The sequence below is a fragment of the Dermacentor albipictus genome, chromosome 10 (genome assembly GCF_038994185.2).
Source record: "Dermacentor albipictus isolate Rhodes 1998 colony chromosome 10, USDA_Dalb.pri_finalv2, whole genome shotgun sequence".
NCBI classification, from domain to species: Eukaryota; Metazoa; Arthropoda; class Arachnida; order Ixodida; family Ixodidae; genus Dermacentor; species Dermacentor albipictus.
Genome location: NC_091830.1, coordinates 17,521,075 through 17,539,250, shown reverse-complemented (window position 1 = coordinate 17,539,250; position 18,176 = coordinate 17,521,075). Strand labels below are relative to the sequence as shown.

The 18,176-nt window shown below is 43.0% G+C and overlaps 1 protein-coding gene across 10 annotated transcripts in view; it reads left to right on the top strand.

Annotated features, from left to right (window-relative positions):
* Positions 1-18,176, top strand: part of LOC135911500 (eye-specific diacylglycerol kinase-like) — a 481,563-nt gene that overhangs the window by 446,388 nt on the left and 16,999 nt on the right. For 7 of the 10 annotated variants that reach the window (XM_070526840.1, XM_070526838.1, XM_070526836.1 and 4 more), the window contains exons 15-24: positions 1,523-1,628; positions 2,715-2,885; positions 4,683-4,705; positions 6,813-6,907; positions 7,274-7,353; positions 9,029-9,098; positions 10,529-10,823; positions 12,418-12,453; positions 14,566-14,606; positions 16,182-16,219. In XM_070526840.1, the coding sequence (XP_070382941.1) occupies positions 1,523-1,628; positions 2,715-2,885; positions 4,683-4,705; positions 6,813-6,907; positions 7,274-7,353; positions 9,029-9,098; positions 10,529-10,823; positions 12,418-12,453; positions 14,566-14,606; positions 16,182-16,219 (955 nt within the window). The remainder of the gene's footprint in view (positions 1-1,522; positions 1,629-2,714; positions 2,886-4,682; positions 4,706-6,812; positions 6,908-7,273; positions 7,354-9,028; positions 9,099-10,528; positions 10,824-12,417; positions 12,454-14,565; positions 14,607-16,181; positions 16,220-18,176) is intronic. The other 3 variants (XR_011508883.1, XM_070526834.1, XR_011508884.1) reach the window with 3 other exon arrangements.

Genomic DNA, 18,176 nt, shown 5'->3' with positions numbered 1-18,176 from the left:
ATCTTCATATTCTCATCTAATAATCAAGCTATTCATTTGAAACGACTGCCTGCAGGGTTCTCAAACAATGCTTCATTAGTCTAAACTGATTTATTGTTTAGTTTTAGTGTCCCTATAAGATTTTGGTTGCTATTTTGCACATAGTGTGTCCGCAGAGTAGGGAGCAGGTGTATCATAGAGACGTCGCATCTTTGTGTGTGTGTTTGTACAGCTTCGCATTTGTAGGATCGGTGCCACTTCCTGTGCCTTCATGTGAGCCAAGTGGTGCGAAGAAACATGGGACATTTTTTCGATCTCCACGGCGATCTCCGCTAATGAAGATCGCCAATGCGAAGACACTCTTGTCAACTGTATACGAAGATGGCATCACTGTTGCACAAATCCAAGCAAATGTGATCGCCTCCAAGCGTAGTATAAAGCAGGGCATTATTAGAGATTTTTAGAGCTCGGCTCTTAGGGGCCCGTTCCTGGGTTGAACACTGGCGTAACCACGGGAACACGCTCATGCCATTGCTTACATGTTCGTCGTCGTCTTCTGCCACAGCTAGCTCGTCAGCGTCCCTCAGCGTAGCAACTCAAATGCGCTTATACCACTGCTCGTGAATTCATTGTCACTTTCTTCCACAGCTGGCTCTGATGCCGCCAGATCATGCCGACATTCCCATACTGCCCCTCTCTCTGCAAAGGGGCTGACGGCACTGGCCCACTGTCAGTTTGAGTGGTGATTTCAGTCTTAAATCCTTTGCCTTAATATATCATGAAATGAAAACACGTATCGAGCAGCGCTCATATTTCACATGAGAGAGTATCATAATCCTCAGACATATTTTTCATCACTCTAAGCCTAATAAATTTTATTTTTCTGGATGAATGATTTTTTGGATAGTTCGATTTTTCAGACTATATTTCAGTGCCCGGGAAGTCCGGAATATCAGTCGGCAACTGCATGCAAATTTAGCCTCGAGGTGTGGCTTCATGGCGCTATGAAGCCACTCGTCAAGCCAAAGTTCTTTGCCACTTGAAGTTTTGTTATCTCCTGGGGAACCCCCCACCTACTCCCTACCCTGGTGTAATCTCTTCTGTCCTCTTCCAGGGTTGGCCCATCCTCTTCCTTTTCGGATTGCCATTTTGCCTTGTGGCTGTGGTTAGCAAATAATGCATGCAGCATTGGTGAACAGGGACTCTGATCATAATGAGCTGTACTTGATGGCACTCATCTACAGGTCAACAGAAGCTGAAGATTATCAATGCCGATAAAAAATTGGGGAACAGAGCTTCTGGCCAAAGCTATGATGTCGATGAGCTGTGCATCCCGAAATAGAGACTGTTTCTACAAAGCGTTGAGTGTCTTTGTATGCAGTCTTACGTTGGGTTGCACATACAAATTTTCTTTTTCTTTCCAAAGCGTCACAATTGAAGGTGCAGCTTACGCACGGAGAGAGGTTATACTCTAAGAAATACAACTTCCACGCTACATCATCATGGTGACCCCTCAGATCATTCCTTTGCATGTTCACTGCAGTTATGGTGGTGGCACGAGACCCTGGGGAAATCCTGGGACAGCATTTGAAATGCCACAGACCGATGATGGCCTCATTGAAGTGATTGGCCTCACCATCTACCAAATGGTAAGTGTTTTCAGTGGCATTCCTTGCTTAGTCACTGCGATGTCATGCATTACAAAGTCCTTATGCCATGACAGCATTGGTGATGGCGATATTGACACATGATGGGCTTGCTTTACTTTATTATATGAAGTTTCTTTTTGCCACTGATGCCGTCTTACCATATCGTGGTTGACAGGCAGTTTTACTTCCTTATCCTTTTTATCATTGCTAAATGTGTGGCCCTATCATATTATATTTCAAAGAGCTGTGGGTTGTCATGTTGCCTGCACACTATCAATGCTTATAAAACTGCTGTCAAACTTGCGCTGTTATCTCCACATCTGACTATCTTCAACACAAAACTTCCAGCTCCTTCGCCATGCTTTGACCAGTGTTATCAAGCAGTTTCTGCATACTAATGTATAAACGATAGATCGTTAAGCGCTGCTTCAATCCTGATTCGACATTCGCTGACTGTGCTCATCACTGTCTTTGCTTGTTTTCTGGGCATGAGCTAGGGCTATAAAAGGTTGAATTCTTTGTTAATTTTTTTTTCTGGTACTATCCTGGTTCTTTACCGTCACTACACCATGACGACACGAACACTGTGCTAGAAAGTTCCACTAGAAGGTTGCATTGCAGTACCATTGATTACGTTGAACCAACAAACCAAAGCGTCCATCCTGGCCAGCCTGAGAGCCTTCAACAATAAACTTCCTCCACCCAAGAAAGATTGCCAGGAAGGAGGCAGACATGAAGGTGGAAGGGTAGAAGCTCAATGTATACATGCATAACTAGAGGGTGTAAGGAACATGAGGGTCTTGTTGGAGAATGGAGCCCTGGACTTGAGGAGAGTAGGGTTAGGCAGCTTTGAGGCACCAAGCAATTTGTGCAGGGTTCTGTGCATCGCACGGACCCTTCAGAGTGGGGCCATCTGCGCATGTGTTGTTTCGGAGGTCACAGCTGGCGATACTGTAGCAGACGAACACGGCATTGTGCGCATCGTAAACGAGAAGTTGTTCTGGAGAAGATAAGAATCTCTGAGCTCAGAGCTGCACGTGTTGCCCAAGTTAACTGATTTTTTGTTATTATTATTTTTCTCTGCAGCCTTTCCTCCAGGCGGGTGGCCATGGCACATGCCTATGCCAGTGCCGAAGCGCCCGCGTCGTGACGAGCAAAACCATCCCGGTGCAAGTGGATGGGGAGCCCTGCCGCCTACTGCCGTCGCTCATCGAGCTGCATATGCGCAACAAGGCCTGCATAGTGGCCAAGGCCAAGGTGGGCAACGGTTTTGGCTTTGACATTGACACTGCCTTTGGCTTACTCATTCACCCACCATGGTTGCTCAGTGGCTATGGTGTTGGGCTGCTGAGCACAAGGTCGCGGGATCGAATCCCGGCATTGGCGGCCACATTTCAATGGGGGCGAAACGCGAAAACACCCGTGTAATTAGATTTAGGTGCACATTAAAGAACCCCAGGTGGTCTAAATTTCCAGAGTCCTCCACTACGGCGTGCCTCATAATCAGAAAGTGGTTTTGGCAGGTAAAACCCCACAATTTCTTCATCTTACTCATTGAAGAGTGTAACACTTCTTTGAGCAATACGAGCTGTGCTTTCAGTCCTTTAACTGACAAGCCCATGCTGTACTTGTCCTGGCTGTTTACTCTGTTACCTCCAAAGAGGAGCTATACTCGTCCGGTCCACAGCACCTGCTACTTTGCTTGTCGAAGACAAGCTGCGCTTGTCAACTCGGTTCACGTGTCAAACCACATCACCACTTCACATTACTTTATTTCTTGAAAAACCTCTCTATGGGGTATTGCATTAAGGAGCGTTATAAAATTTCCTCAGGATGTCAATCACCCAGAAAGGTTATCAATTACATTCTTCAGAAAACTTGATGGAAAGGTGACTGAAGTGATTTTTGGTAGAAAGGCTGTTTTGTTGTGCTGCTGTGTGGAAAAAAAAACAGAAAGGAGAATGCAACAGTATGAGCACACGGGCATGACACTTCGTAGCCAGTGTGATGAGATACAAGTGCTGGGGGTGAGATAAAAGGCTAAATTTGAGTTTTGGCACTTGAACGTACTCTTCGATGCTTTCAATCCCTCTTATATGTTCAGCTAATCACGCCCGAACATTACACATGTGCTGAAGGAAAGTCTCTATTTCGGGGTAGACGTCTTTCATTAACGTTTTGGATGAATATAAGGTAAAACACAAATATATTTTTTAATCCGGGCATATTATATGCAACAATATGTTGAAACAAAAAAACCGTTTCTATGAAACAACTTGGGGGTTAAAGCGTCAAGTAGAAATGGTCCATAAGTAACATAAGAAAAGAATGCAGTAAATTATAAAACTAGACATTAGCAAGATGCAATTTTTTGTGCATAAAGACTATTTCCGTTTCTTCCTTTCTTTCTTTTTGTTAAATGATCAATGCTATTGCCAGAACAAATACGTGTTCTACCTCATTATATAAATATAAGAAAACGGAAGCATATTATTTACAGCAGGAAAATAGGACAATATACACCACTGAGTGTTAAATTTGACCTGCGTGTGCTTTTTTTTTCTTTTCTGCGTTATGGCAAATGCGAAACCGTCACACACGGAAGCTGTGCTGACTCAGTATTAATTCCAGGAAACCAAGAGCATTATGAAGCTGTGCCAGACTACTTGACACAGTATAACATGTGTGCTGAATCTCCGCCCTCATAGCTTTCGTTTCATTGCCGCAGGAAGTCGTTTGAAAGTGAAGGGGCACTGATTATGATTTACGATAAGGCGTCGTCTGTACTCCGATACCACTATTAAAGGTATTTCCATATAGCATGGAGGTTTTACACGCTTCCTAAGATAGAGGGTTGGTGGAGGTAGCATCTCAAAGCTGACGGGAAAACGTGCTGTTTATTGTTCAAGCAGTGACCTTACTTCCCACACCATTGCGACAGATGTGTTAGCTATTGGATCAGTGGTCCTTTTCTGAACAATGACTTATTGTGTTGGCTCTGCAATGAATGTCTTCCGGGTCCTTGATTATTATTTTTTTTCTGTCACATTGCAGATTCACAACCAAGTGCCAAGCCAGTAAGTCGTCAGCTTTTCTTTGTGATGCTCTGTTGCATGTAATAATAATAATACTTTACTTTATATAATAAACTGGTCAATCATTTAATTAAATTTCCTGCCTACCCAGGCTTGTGAGTATGGCAACAAAAGGAAGGCACATCATGCGACATCAAGAATACTAAAAAAGAAATCCCCCTCTCGCCCCACCCTAAACTTCAAAAAAATAAATCTGGATTAGGTGCAGCCCTCTTCACAATCACTGGGAGCTCTTTGTGAGGTTCTTTGCCTTCGAGCCTTTTCTATTTCTTGATTAAATTAGTTAAACTTCCTCAAGTTTGGAGAATAGTAGCCTCCTTTTTATGATGAACATGAAGGAATCTTGAAATATTGGTGTCTGGCCATAAGTTCAGCTTAATAGAAGTGCACTAAATATATGAAAAACAAACAAATGACCAACAAATCATTCAGCTTAACAGTGGATTTGTCTTCACATTGCTTATCCCAAAGGTATCCCGCTGCAATTGGTCTCGCTTGGGGCCAGTGGTTACCCTGGCGACAAGGCTATGTCACCTCATATTTCTCCACGTCTCTTATAGCCACCATGTTGCTTTTGAACATTACAAGGACCACTTAAGCGAAACACTAAATTAGTTTAAATTGATGAATTCCTAAGGATTCTAGTTTCCTTATGGGTGTGCGATTACTGAATAGTAGATTTCAAATCGAATATCAAAGAAATAAAGAAAGAACAAAGCTGAATATCGAACCAAATATCAGATATCAGAAAATTTAACACAAATATTTATGCTTCCAAATTTTGTGCAAAAAACACAAGAGCTGCTCATGCTAAAAAAGCTAATCACATTACTTAACAGGAATCTTGCTAGCTACCAGTAACTTAGGTACCCAGGAATCGAGATGCATAGTATGCTTTCCTCTTGTTAGAGGTAGCACCAAATTAGTATGCCTGCGCTCATGATGACTCAGTTTGTACACGAAGGTCTGGGAAATATTTTTTTATCAATGGAATATCTTTCAAATAGAATTAAGTGCTTTTTTTGACATAGCTTGACACTGATATATTCCTACGGGTGGCTCATCAGTGATCGGTTGTGAAATCACGTGTACGTGTTAGATCTACAGCCGTTGAAGTGTTGTTTGGGTCCACGGTCGACCAGCTGGCAGCTACCGCGAGCATGCATGCCAAGCCTATGTCTGTGTGCTTGCATTAGGGTAGAGGGCTCCCAGCTGTTCGAATCTGCGTGCGTGAATACTGAACTCGCATATAAGATGCGATCAGCATGCCTTCCCATGGCTAACCATGGCTAACCAGGCACACGCTCTCGTGCTACCCATATGCGCTGTTGTTGTAGTTTCCTCTGTCTATGTCACGTTGACCATTTCGATCGGTATCGTCGACCTTAACGAATCTCGTACCAATAGAGATTGTGTGCCGTGGGAACGCTGTGTGCATCAAGGCATTGACCCACAGCTTGGTCATTCACCAAATGTACTGATATTCTAAAAATCGAATATTTGAGAAATTGAGCATTATATATTCTATTCACAAATGAAATTAATTGAACATTTGCTATTCAATTCAAAATTTAATATTTGAGTATTTGCATTAATTTTCGTTGGTTTCGTAGTAACAGGTTGATTATTGAAGTAAGAAATGAAGGTGAAAATTCCATTTTTCGAATTTTGCGCTGGAACCACAAGTACAGTATGTCAATGTGACGTCACAGATTACCAAGCATGTTTTCACACGTTGGCCATTGTGGTTAAGTAAATGCTCTTTAAACTTTCTAACTTCACTCTTTGGCTTTCTTTTACAACAACGTAGCTCATTTTTACTCGTAGGCATTTAACAAGCCCCGAGCAAATGAGGTCACAATCTGTGACATCACTGTGAACTGGTGCGAAAATTTCAAGGTGGCGTCACCACCCATATTTCATTATTGCGTCTTCTCTGGCTTGCCAAGCATGTTTTTGCAGTAAGAGTGACTTTTTGGCATTATGCAAGTGTAATTTACTAACACTGCTTGAATCATTCTTTCTCTGTAGTCACCCCTTCACAAATCAATCAATCGTGCGTCATGACTGTTTGCCATGTTTTTGCCAGGTTACCACTGGAAAAGCTGACCATTGCCATCCGAAAGCTGAACATGGCTGATTACGAGAATTATCACTACGACAAGGAGAGGCTACGAAGCCTATGTGAGTTTTATCACCAGTTGCTGTTCCAGATATAACAAACTGCACTTAGAACTTCTGATTTCTAGTGCTTGTTTTTATTTTATCGTGATGAGAAGTTAGTAGTCTTTTGGAAACAAGGTTAATCAGTGTAACTAACCCTGTAATGCCAAAACACAGTTTCACATCAAGGAAAATTAGAGCGACTTGATTGTCTTTATTTCTGGCCATAGAGAGTTTCATACATTTGTATGAAAAACAATGAAATGGTAATAATATGAAGCATTCTTTTCTGAGTGCGGCCACATTATTGTGGGCAAGCAGCCGTGCTTCTTGCTGTGTCTGCCATGTTTTTGCACATTTTAACTTCCTTTTCCTCCTTCACAACAGCCATACCGATTGGAACATTGACTGTGAACCCCGACACTGATCTGGAGAATGTCAGGCTGATGATCAACCAGTTGTGTTCTGTGAGTGTTTTTTTTTTTTTTCATGTCTTGCATGTCTTCAGTTGTTGCGTCTTGTTTTCTGTGCGTGTGTGTATATCTATGTTCAGGTGTGCGCAAACAAAAATCTACTTCTCTATAGTTGATACCATTATAGCAGGAGAATACCACGTTCAAATGGAACATTACCAATGAGATTTTATATTTCCTTTGATATAACCAATAATTTGTTCTATCTAGGTTCAACTGTACTTAACAATGTAATTGGTCTCACCAACATCACTGCAATTTCTGCAGCAATGTCGCACTGCATGTATGCAGTGCGATGAAGAAATCAGAAGATTGGAAACCATGTTGAAGTTATTGCAGGTGTCTGTTGCCATGAGAATGGAATGGCATTTTTCATCAGGAAAGCACGCGTTTACAATGGACAGAGTGCGGTGATTGCATTTCAGTGTTACAGTGTACAAGACTGGTCAAAATGAAATGGACACTCTCCTAAGGTTAAAAAGAAAGCAAACATATTTGTTTTCTTTCGGTCTTAGGCGAGTGCTTGTTTTATTTTGAGCATGTACTATGCCCACCTGACAAATATTCGTCGAATATTGAACTAAGTGTATAAGACTCGCAGTATTTATTCGAATATGAGACGAGGTTTTTATTTAACCTCGAAGTCACCTCCGGTGTTATATGCGAGGCATCAGATTCAGTTATTATTTCAATATGGCGACAAAGCTTCCAGCATATCCAAATTTTGGGTGGCAGTGCAAATGGTAGCGGCTAATAAGCCGTGGCAGATGAAGCAGTACTGTATTTTTGCGCAAATACCTGCACCGAGAATTCTAAAAATTTCAACAATAAAGGTGGGGTGTGGGTTATATGCGAATTTTGCCTTTATGTGTGACTTCACAGCAAAGCAAACATTGCCTTATTGTGTGGCTTCACGGTAATGCTGTGTGCGCTGCCATAAAGCCACTTCGTAAGGTGAAATTCGCACTGCCATGAATTCGAAGCTCAAGGGGAAATTCGCATCTAGCCTGCACTGATTATTTCGACTATTCCAAAGGCTCCCTAGTTATTCGTTGTTTCAGGCTATTTCAGGCAACACCAAGCTAGTATATTATGGTGTGCGATGAAAGAGAGTGTTTGTGATGGATTGGGACTGCCTTTGGCCCCCTAGTGATCACCCAGCGCTCACCAATTAGACGACAAGCTCCGGCCACTGCGCAGTCCAAGCATCATGCTTGAATCGCTAGACGCTGTACATGAGCCAAAGAAAGCAACAAAACTATTTTTTTAATATATAGTGTTAGCTTTACAAAAAAAAACACAAATTGTGCTATTGGAATGGACCAGTTACCTGTTGGCAACATTGTGCATGAGCGGCCATATATAAGCATAAAAAGCTTACTCGAATGCATTCAAATGTGTAACTGTGGAGGCAAGCCTGTTAACGTTCTCTAGTATTAGAGTTCCTTTCCATAGTAACAGTCGTGCCAGCGGCGGCAAAAAAGCAGTTGCAAAGATGATTTATGGTAAATTATAGTGAATTAGATAACGGTGAATTGGCTCACATGACTCATAGCTTACGCAGCACTGCACGGTATTAATGAGATAGGAATTCCTTTGACCCAGTTCTTGCGGTGCTCCTTGTGCCACTAATGTTGTGCTCCTTGGTGTATTACACGTCTGTTTCCAGCTGGAAGGTCCAGACGCACAGAATCTGTCACCGTCCAAGAGGTTCTCACCCGACTGGTGCTTTCTGGATTGTGAGTAACTCTGGTTTCGTGATTGTTTGCATTGGGGAAGGGCCATGTTTGGTTCTCGGGTCATTGCTGGACAGCCTCGAGAGGGCGTCTAATTTAGCACGCGTATGCCAAGAAGAAATACATACTGAACTGAACAATGCGAATAGCGCAGATGACAGGACGTTAGAGATACAAATAAGAAAAATTCGCTGTCCTGTTCATATATCTATTGTCCTCTCATCTGCTCGGTTCGCCATCTTGAACGAAAACGACACTCTGTTCCATTCTTAGCAGCCAACGGTGCTGCAGCTACGCAAACCGTGAGGTCGCAGATGTCTCACTCCGCATGTTTTGCAGGAAGTTGGTTTTGATCTGCAACACTTTCTATGGAACATCTACTTCACATATTGGCACTACAACTTGGGGATCTTAGCTAATGCCAAACTGTGTAATGTTTGTACACCCTTGTGCTTCTAGTGTGCGACATACTAGTACTACTTCGTTTCGGCAGCAAGCACAAGTAGTGCGCCGCAACCGCTGGTCGCAGAAACATGCCACCCTATTTGTCTTGCGTTAAATAGGATCAAATATGTGGTGCCTTTCACTTAATAAGTATGCCCCATTATTCGCAACATCAAAATATGAGACTTAATGTCACTTCGAGTTACATGAAGCATGCCTGTGTCATTCATATGTGACACACCACTTTTTACTCAAGAATGCGAGCTTTAACAGAAGTCTCTCTAGCCTTTGTGACAATGCCATCTACGTATAAAACAGAGTATGGTTCAATTTTAAACTCTAATGCAGTCGACAACAGGTTTCTTTTACTTTGTATGGCTAGTAAGCAGAAGTCCTTCTGATGAGTGTAGAGAGCTCCTGCAAGAATCTTAGTGCAAGGTGCATGAAGGTCTGATATGTAGAGCAAGCCCCGTGGATTGCTCTACATATCAGAACACTAGCAGCTCAAGTGCATTTTGGGATGCACTTGAGCTGCTAGAAAACAAACCCACTTTAGTCATTAAAAGGCTACTTTAACGTGTGTACCCCCACTCTTTATGCTGAACCGCATCTGTCTCTCCTCGTGACATTTGGAATTAATGAACGACTTTATTTCTTGCTTGAACAAAAAAAAAAGGTATTAACAACAGAGTGAATGAATTCTGCCTCAGAGTACCCTTGATTCATTGATTTATAGATTGAAAATGAATTTGTTGTACCAGAGAACTGCTAGAGACTGGTTTTTGTCATAGCGAAACAAAATTTTACAGCTTCGCTTCCCAGATGAATGCCCAGAGGCTGTCCAGTGTTTTCTTTTGCTTTGGCTTTGGCCAAGGTTATCTGCAGATTGTTTTATACGACTTGTAGAGAAGCATCTAAAAGATACGTGGAGATGTAAACGACATCATCATACATGCACGTCTGTTTTTGTTCTTTCTCTCGCCTCTTAGCGTGCACAGCGGAGAGGTTCTTTCGCATCGACCGAGCTCAGGAGCAGCTACACTACGTCGTCGACATCGGTCAGGACGGTGTGTACATCCTCGACCCTGAGCAATCGCCGATCGCTCCGGAGCCACCACCACCGCCACTGACGTCACCCACAACAGAGGAGATTAGTGTCCTGGACAGTTCGTCCATCTTGAAGGACAGTGCGGAAGGCCTAGCAGCTGTAGCAGCAGCCGCAGCCGCAGCTGCAGCCGAAGCTGTAGCAGAAGCTGAAACGAAGGAGCCAGCTCCAACGTGGAGGTGAGCTGTCCGATGGGAAAGGAAACAAGAGAAGGAATTTACTAACGACAACAGAAACAAAGCCTTGAGGCCACTGTTAATGTTGGTAGCTGTTGGTTCATCTGCTTTTGCAATGATTTGCAATTTGACTCATCGCAGTAGAAATAAGCATAACCAGTGCAGTGCATGTACAATGAAGTAAATGCTGAAAAGATCCAATCATTACAATCTTATAGTATTTAATCTGGACTGATTTTACATGCCATAGATATACAATGTACTATTACTAGGCAATGCCTATCATTGGAAGTGATAATTGTCTTAAATGCTGTCAATGAAAATTTATTGAACTGTACTGTGAAATTGTGCCGGAGGTTATGTATTAATCTACAGTCGCCGACCCTTTATTCAGACCTCACGGGGACTGCGGAAATGTCCGAATAAACAGGTGTCCGAAAAAGCAGATTAAGAAAAAAAAAATCCTTTATTTCCACGCACTTATTCGGGCTCGGCAGTAGGCTTGAAGAAATCGTGAATGCGCCATTGCACGCTGTTCCGTTTACGCGCAATCAGATAAACCTGAATCTCAGGGAGGGTCGTACGGTCACTATAGGCGGCTGAAAGCACAGTCACTGCTTGTACACGCTCCGCATGCGACGGCAGCGTAGTACATGGTGCGTCATCTTCCGACTCGAGAGTCATCGTCCGGCGGTGCAGCAGAAACCTGACGAATGATCTCGCCGTCGTCGAGTTCTGCGCATGTCAGTACAGCAATGTCAGCACTTGTGAAGCTGTCAAATGAGACGGTGTCCAGAATCGCAATGCAACCACTGCGCAAGTCTCGGCAGAACATTTTCTGCGTCGGTAGGGAGCACATCGGAAGGCGACAAATCTTAGGCCTCCCGGCACCCGCTTGCCGGCATTCCGCAGCGCAGTCTATGCGGGCACTGTCGGCGCCATTAGAGATTTGACGCGATGTTTCCGTATGCTGCGTTGGATCACCAAAACCTCGACACAGCACACAAAGCAACCACCGCCGTGCCTACACCAGTCACACAAACGAAAAACCGCGGCCTGCTCGCAGCGTCGTGTGCAAAGAAACAAATCAGCTGCTGGATTGTCTTGACATGGCTTACTAAGCTGAAACCGGAACTGCTGCAGAGCCACTCTATCGAACTAGGCAGAAACGATGATGATGAGCGGGGATTTCCAGTAGCGCCACTTCGTGGGGCAGCAAGGAAGCTCTGTTCACAACAAAAATGGCGTTCAGCAAGTCGAACCATGCACCGGTCAGAGTCGGTGCTTGGTGCTCTCGACCGAGTTGGCTAAGGAGTGTCCGAAAAATCAGACGAGAGGTTGCAAGGTGTCCGAACTTTCGGCAGTTGTTATACATTATGGTCTATGGGGAGAATGGCGGTGCCGCAAAGCTGACCGAATAATCGGGCATGTCCGAATTTGTGGAGTCCGGAAAATCGGTCGGCGACTGTACATGGTTAGCCACTGTCATATTGAGTTCGTGTTCTAGGTTGACCAATGCCTGCTTTGGCCTGTAGGCTGATACATGAAAACATGATATACACAGCTTGCCTGACTAGATTTTTTTTTCTCATTTTAGCCCCCCTACTCACACGCAAGACTGTAAGGAACAGAAGTGAGTGCTGTTTAAAAATTGTATTACAGTGAAACCTCGTTAAACCGTAGTCGGCCGGAGCTCGGAAAAAGTACGTACTAAACGGTAGTACTGTTTAAGCGAAATTGCTTGAGATCGCCCACTTACCTGTCGAAAACGGAACTCAAGAGAGAGTGCGATGAAAGGGGAAAAAACATGCAGTATTTATTCACTTCACGGGACGTAAGTGTTAGTTTCGTTTGATGTCGCGGCGGCCTAGCACGACGACAGCGCCCTCAAACTTACTGAAGCTGCGTGCGAGCTTCTCAGCCAGCCCCCTCCTCTCGGCAAACACTCGCACGGCAGGTTCCTCGTTGGCGTTACGTATTCTCCGTGCACGCGCGCAGTAGTGCTGCATAAGTCCCGGGGCACCTTTTTCATTGCCGGGTGCCGGAGTTCGGAAAACTTTTCGTTTGGAATAGTTACGTTATCGCGCCCCTGTTCTCCTTGCGACAATCGCATTCATGAGGCTGACGTAACGCGCAGCTTCTGCCACTGTCGGGCCTGAATAGCCCCTGCTGTCGCTTTCCGTGTCGTCCTCATCACTGTCGCTAGTTGACACTTCGGCAACAACAGCGGCAACGATGGTGAAAAGTCGAACCTCGTAGCCGACATATCTCTTCGCGGTCGCAGCAGCGCTGCCGAGCAACTTCGCATTCCAAATGCCACACACTGTAGTCAACAGCAGATCCATGTCGCGGGCCAGCGCTGACTTCTTTGTGTCACGTTCGACAGCACGGACGATGTCTAATTTTTCTTCTATGCTGAGCACCCGGCGTCTTTCTTATCCTAGCTTCGGCATGACGCGAGTCCTCGCTTGCACGACGCCACAACGCTCTCTGGCACGGCGTCCATGCGGCGTCGAAATGATGTTGATGTTGATGCGGCTCCACGTGCAAACGCACAGGCGCTTGGAGGCCGTTGTACCGATCTCTGAGGCTTGTTGATCTGCCGGGCCGCGCGATGGAGACGACGCACCGCCGTGCTTGCGCGACGAAAAGTGGAAACGCTACGTTTTAACCGATGCGTACGCAATAAGCTGGTACGGTTTATGCGGATACAATATACATTATGTTCAATGGCCGCTGAGTCGGGGAATTGACTCTACTACTTTTAAACCGAAACTACTGTTTAAGCGGGTACGGTTTAACGAGGTTTTACTGTAGCTTTTTTTTACCTAATGTTAATAATGAATAAAACTGAAGGATCGATCAAGGGCCACATTCAGCTTGTTTCTTTTCATGTTTTCTGTTTTTTCACAAGAACATTCTTGTTGTTGAGCACCTGCGTTTGTCGATAACATGACCACGATTATAGTTGCCTGACACCGGTTTTAGTAACCACTTCAGCTTATGAAGTACTATTGACATTGTTTTAAATTCATTGCGCTGCCTTATTAAGCTCCCACTTTTGAAATGCAAGAAAATTTGTGCACTTGAATTTAAGTGGACATTGGTCAAAACAAATTGAAAGCCCTTAGCATCCTTCATAACCCTACAGCATCCTTCATATCCCGCTATGCAGTTTCGGGAAATTAAGCCCCACAAGTTATTTGTGAACACTTCCTAAAGACGAGTCAAATTGAGCAGAGAAGATGACGAGATCTCTTGTATTGAAATTTCATGGCATTGCCGCATTTGTAGAATAAACCTGTTTCTCTACCCAAAGGCTGTGTGGATTAGGAGGTACACACGTCGTGTGTTCAGCTTCATTAGCAGTTTGGAATGTTACGCTGAATTTTACTCTTACGCGTCAAATGCTTCAAGAACAGCCGCACAAGATTTTTTTAAATGCGAGCTGTCTGTGAGTTACCGTTTTTCACCCCCTGAATATGAAAATCATACTATTTATGCCCTCTCATATCATGTAACACTCACTTGAGTTCATCTGGCACACACTCATGTACATAAAGTTGAGCCTAATCATAGCTAAGTCGTGTCTGACCTTCTACTTTCCGTTTTGTGTTTCAATTGTCTGTCGCTGTGAATCTGGGTGTGTGCATGTATGTCAGCATTGCATTCACAGTGAACACGCGAGTCCATTGTTTTGCTTATCGCTCTGGCAGCGGTGACATCAGTGGTGCTTTGTTTTCAGAGTTGAAGCTGGAGAGCAGCTGCAGCCAACTTCGTCGCACGGTATGTTTTGTCTGCTCTCATATCTGAATTTAATCATATCTGAATTTCATCTGCTATCATATCTGAACACTTTCTAAAGAAAGTGTTCGCTTTGCATTCTCATAATCTTTCTTCTTCCCTTCTTTCATTGAGTACTGAGCGAGTTGTGCTAACTAACAGGCTTACCCAGGTATTGCCAATGAAATGTGAAGAATTTTTCAAGCACAGTTTTATCATGCATATGTAATCACATTAGTACTCACCTTCTAATCTTGGTCTATTTTTGGTGTGCTCATTAACTTGTGCTTAATGGTGTGTGTGTTTGTGTGTGTGTGTGTGTGTGTGTGTGTTTGTGTGTGTGTGTGTGGGGGGGGGGGCTGCCATAATAAATGCTTGATGTCTAGGTAGCATTGCTGCACTCCAGTTCAGGTCTTCGTAAAAAGAATAGAAAGAAAGTAAAAGATAGCGAGATGAAATCTACATATTTATCTTCATTCTTCATTGTAGAAGACGTTCAGAGTCTTGAAGTTTGGTTAATGCCTTGTCTTATGATGGAGGGCTGCAAACTGTCGCACAAAAATCTAAAGCTAACTGTGCTGCGCCTAACACTGACGAGAAAGCCTCCTCGTATGCTTCAAACAAGGCAGAAGTTCACAAGAACATGGAGGCTTCAGAGGAAGCTTTAGCTCGGGTGCTGCTATCTAAATACATTTAAAGGAGAATTAGATTTTCTCTGCAACCACTGCACCAAATTTGACAAGGTTTGTCACATTTAAAACAAAAACTTAAAATCTAGTGACTGTTGGTTTCGAATTTTTGATTTAGGTTGTCAATTTTTTATTAAAAATTGGCAAAAATCAAAAATTTTCATAAGACGAAACTATCAAGTTTACATATCTGTAACTCATCAACGAGAAATGATAATACAATTCTGTGAAATGCATGTAATTGTACATACAAAGTGGACAAAATTGATATGTTACACATGAATCTCAAAAAATTTAATAACATGGAAATACAGCTTTTGCAGAACCCTTGTAAACAAAGTAAAAAATTCAGGTAAGATATAAGATGACATTAACTTTGTCCGCTTTCAATGATCTAAAGGATGCCATTCACAGAACCACAATATCTGTTGTTGATGCAGAGCTATGAATTTTTAAACGTCGTGCTTCTATTTATTTCAAACTTCCAAATTTTTGAAAATTCTTGAAACAAAATTCAGGCTCTAAATCGAAATTCCGCTTCCAGCAGTCACTAGAATTTAACTTTCTCTCTCAAATGCAACAAATTTCATTAAAATCGCTTCAGGGGTTTTTTCAGGAAAGCGTTTTTGCGTTTTACATGTATTCGAATAGGCCGCGTTGAAGTTGGGCCCGAGCTAAAGCTTCTTCTTAAAGTGGTAAACAGTCATAGAACAAGTTCCCCTTGTTGAAACATTGGCTCCAGTGACATTTGTTGTTCTATCACTGTTTGTTGCTCCTTGTATGCTTGGCTTGCTTCATGCTTTTTGCTGTGTCATCTGTGCATCTGTTTGCTGTGCTAATCACTCCCAGTTGCATCTGAATAACATATTAACCCTGTGTCTGCTTGCAGAAGTAATCATGGCTGCCAAACTGGGGGATCTCTTAAGGGTACGTTCACTCAGTGCCTTGTATGAAAAAAAAAAATGAAACTGGTAGCCCTGCCCTTACACTCAGGCTTTGCTTTTTGTTTTGTTTTTTCCATCTGGAATTTCGTCACGCTTGATGTGAGCTGCGTTGCTGATGCGTAAAGCTACTGCGACTGGCTTAAATGCACTGCTGGACGAAGGCTTGTGCCAAAGCTTTATGCTGAGCTGGCAAACGTTCTATTATGCGAGGTTGTGGATTCCTCGCTACTCGCAGCAAAATATTTCTCTTCTACATTCGTGGCAGCATTGTGTGCAGATTGCAAATCTTTCCTTACCATGTTCGAAAAGCGCTTCAGTGCCCTTTCAAGCCATATTTTGTTTTTTGTTGGGTTTTGTTGCATTGTGTTTAAACTACGTCACATTTTTTTTTCACAATCCTTGGAAGATTGTGTAAACTGGTCAAGAAATGATGCCTGTAATATTAACCTGAATAACTCAATCAGCTTCAGTTTTTCATTTGCAACTTTGTCAAGTTGCGTCAAAGACAACTACTGCATTTTTGAAATCTGGTTTAGCTAAGACACTGAGTTATTTTTCACCATAAGTTTTGTAGTAGTGAGCCGGCTTTGCCTGTCAGGTCTCTGTTCGCTGGTTAAAGGACTTGGTATTTAGTTGCAACAATGCAAAGCCAGCGACAATGAAGCCAATGAGAAAATCCGTAGACCAGCTTTATATATATATATATATATATATATATATATATATATATATATATATATATATATATATATATATATAAAATATATTGACACATGTACTTGTTTATCTACATCGGGCACCACCTAACAAATGTTAACGCACAGTCCAGGACATGCCTGCATGTATAGGAAGTGTCTGGAATGTTATCGATGATTCTATCCGCTGTCTGTCACTGAACCTTGCGTAATCTGATTGCATGTATGCGCGATGTGAATGGTGTAGAACTTTGTGGAAGACACACAGGTCTCAGCGATTACGTTGGAACATTTGACGACTGATGTATAAAAGCCGACGCGCTTGACCCGCTGATCAGATTTTGAGGATCGCCGACTGTGTTCGCCGCTGTCGCTGTTCTTTCGGTGTAGCCTGTTTTCATGGGCACAGGTTCGCCCAATAAAATTTAGTTTCGTCTTCCACAGTATTGCTACTGTGTTCTTTACACGTCACTACCATGTGACACTATATATAGCTGTATAATTTATTAGAGTTGAGGGTTGTAATCTTGGCAAACGTGATATAGCAGCCAAAAACAAGAGGGAAATTCTTGTTTATTATCACTCATTGCATGGCACCTTCTTTCTTGGCTCTTTGGTGTCTTGAAATAGCATATTAGGGTTTTATTGGCCAGAAGCTTCCATGCACTATGTGACACCTGTGACTTTATGGTTGTTGATCCATCACGATCATCAGCAGTGGATATGGCTAGCACTTCCTGGGCTATGTTATAAATAGGTCTGTGTAAATACACAAAAAAGTGGATGGAGGCACAGGCACCGCCGTAGCTGAACTAGCAAAGCACCACACGCATCATGCTGATGTTGTGGGTACGGCTCCCACCAGCGACGAGTTGTCTTTTCTCTCATTTTCATTTCCCTTTTGCTTTATTAGGAATATGAACATTATAACCCCTCATTCACAAATAATTCGAAAGTCTCTTTAAAAGGCCTGTAAACGATTTCTGCTATGCTTTCCTTGGCTTCATTTTTGTCTGCTTCGTATGCCATATTTACTTGCGTAAGACTAGCCCTCATGTAAGACCCACACCTTGCACTTTTCGGGTGAAAATATTGAAAAAAAATTTTGCCGAACATTGCATTTTGAACACATGACATTCAAAATCTTTTAGTACTGTTGCTAAGAGTTTTTAAGTGGGTGGAATGTCAAACAGCACAGACAGCACCGAGGACCATCATCTTATACAGTAAATTTCTGTGAATGAT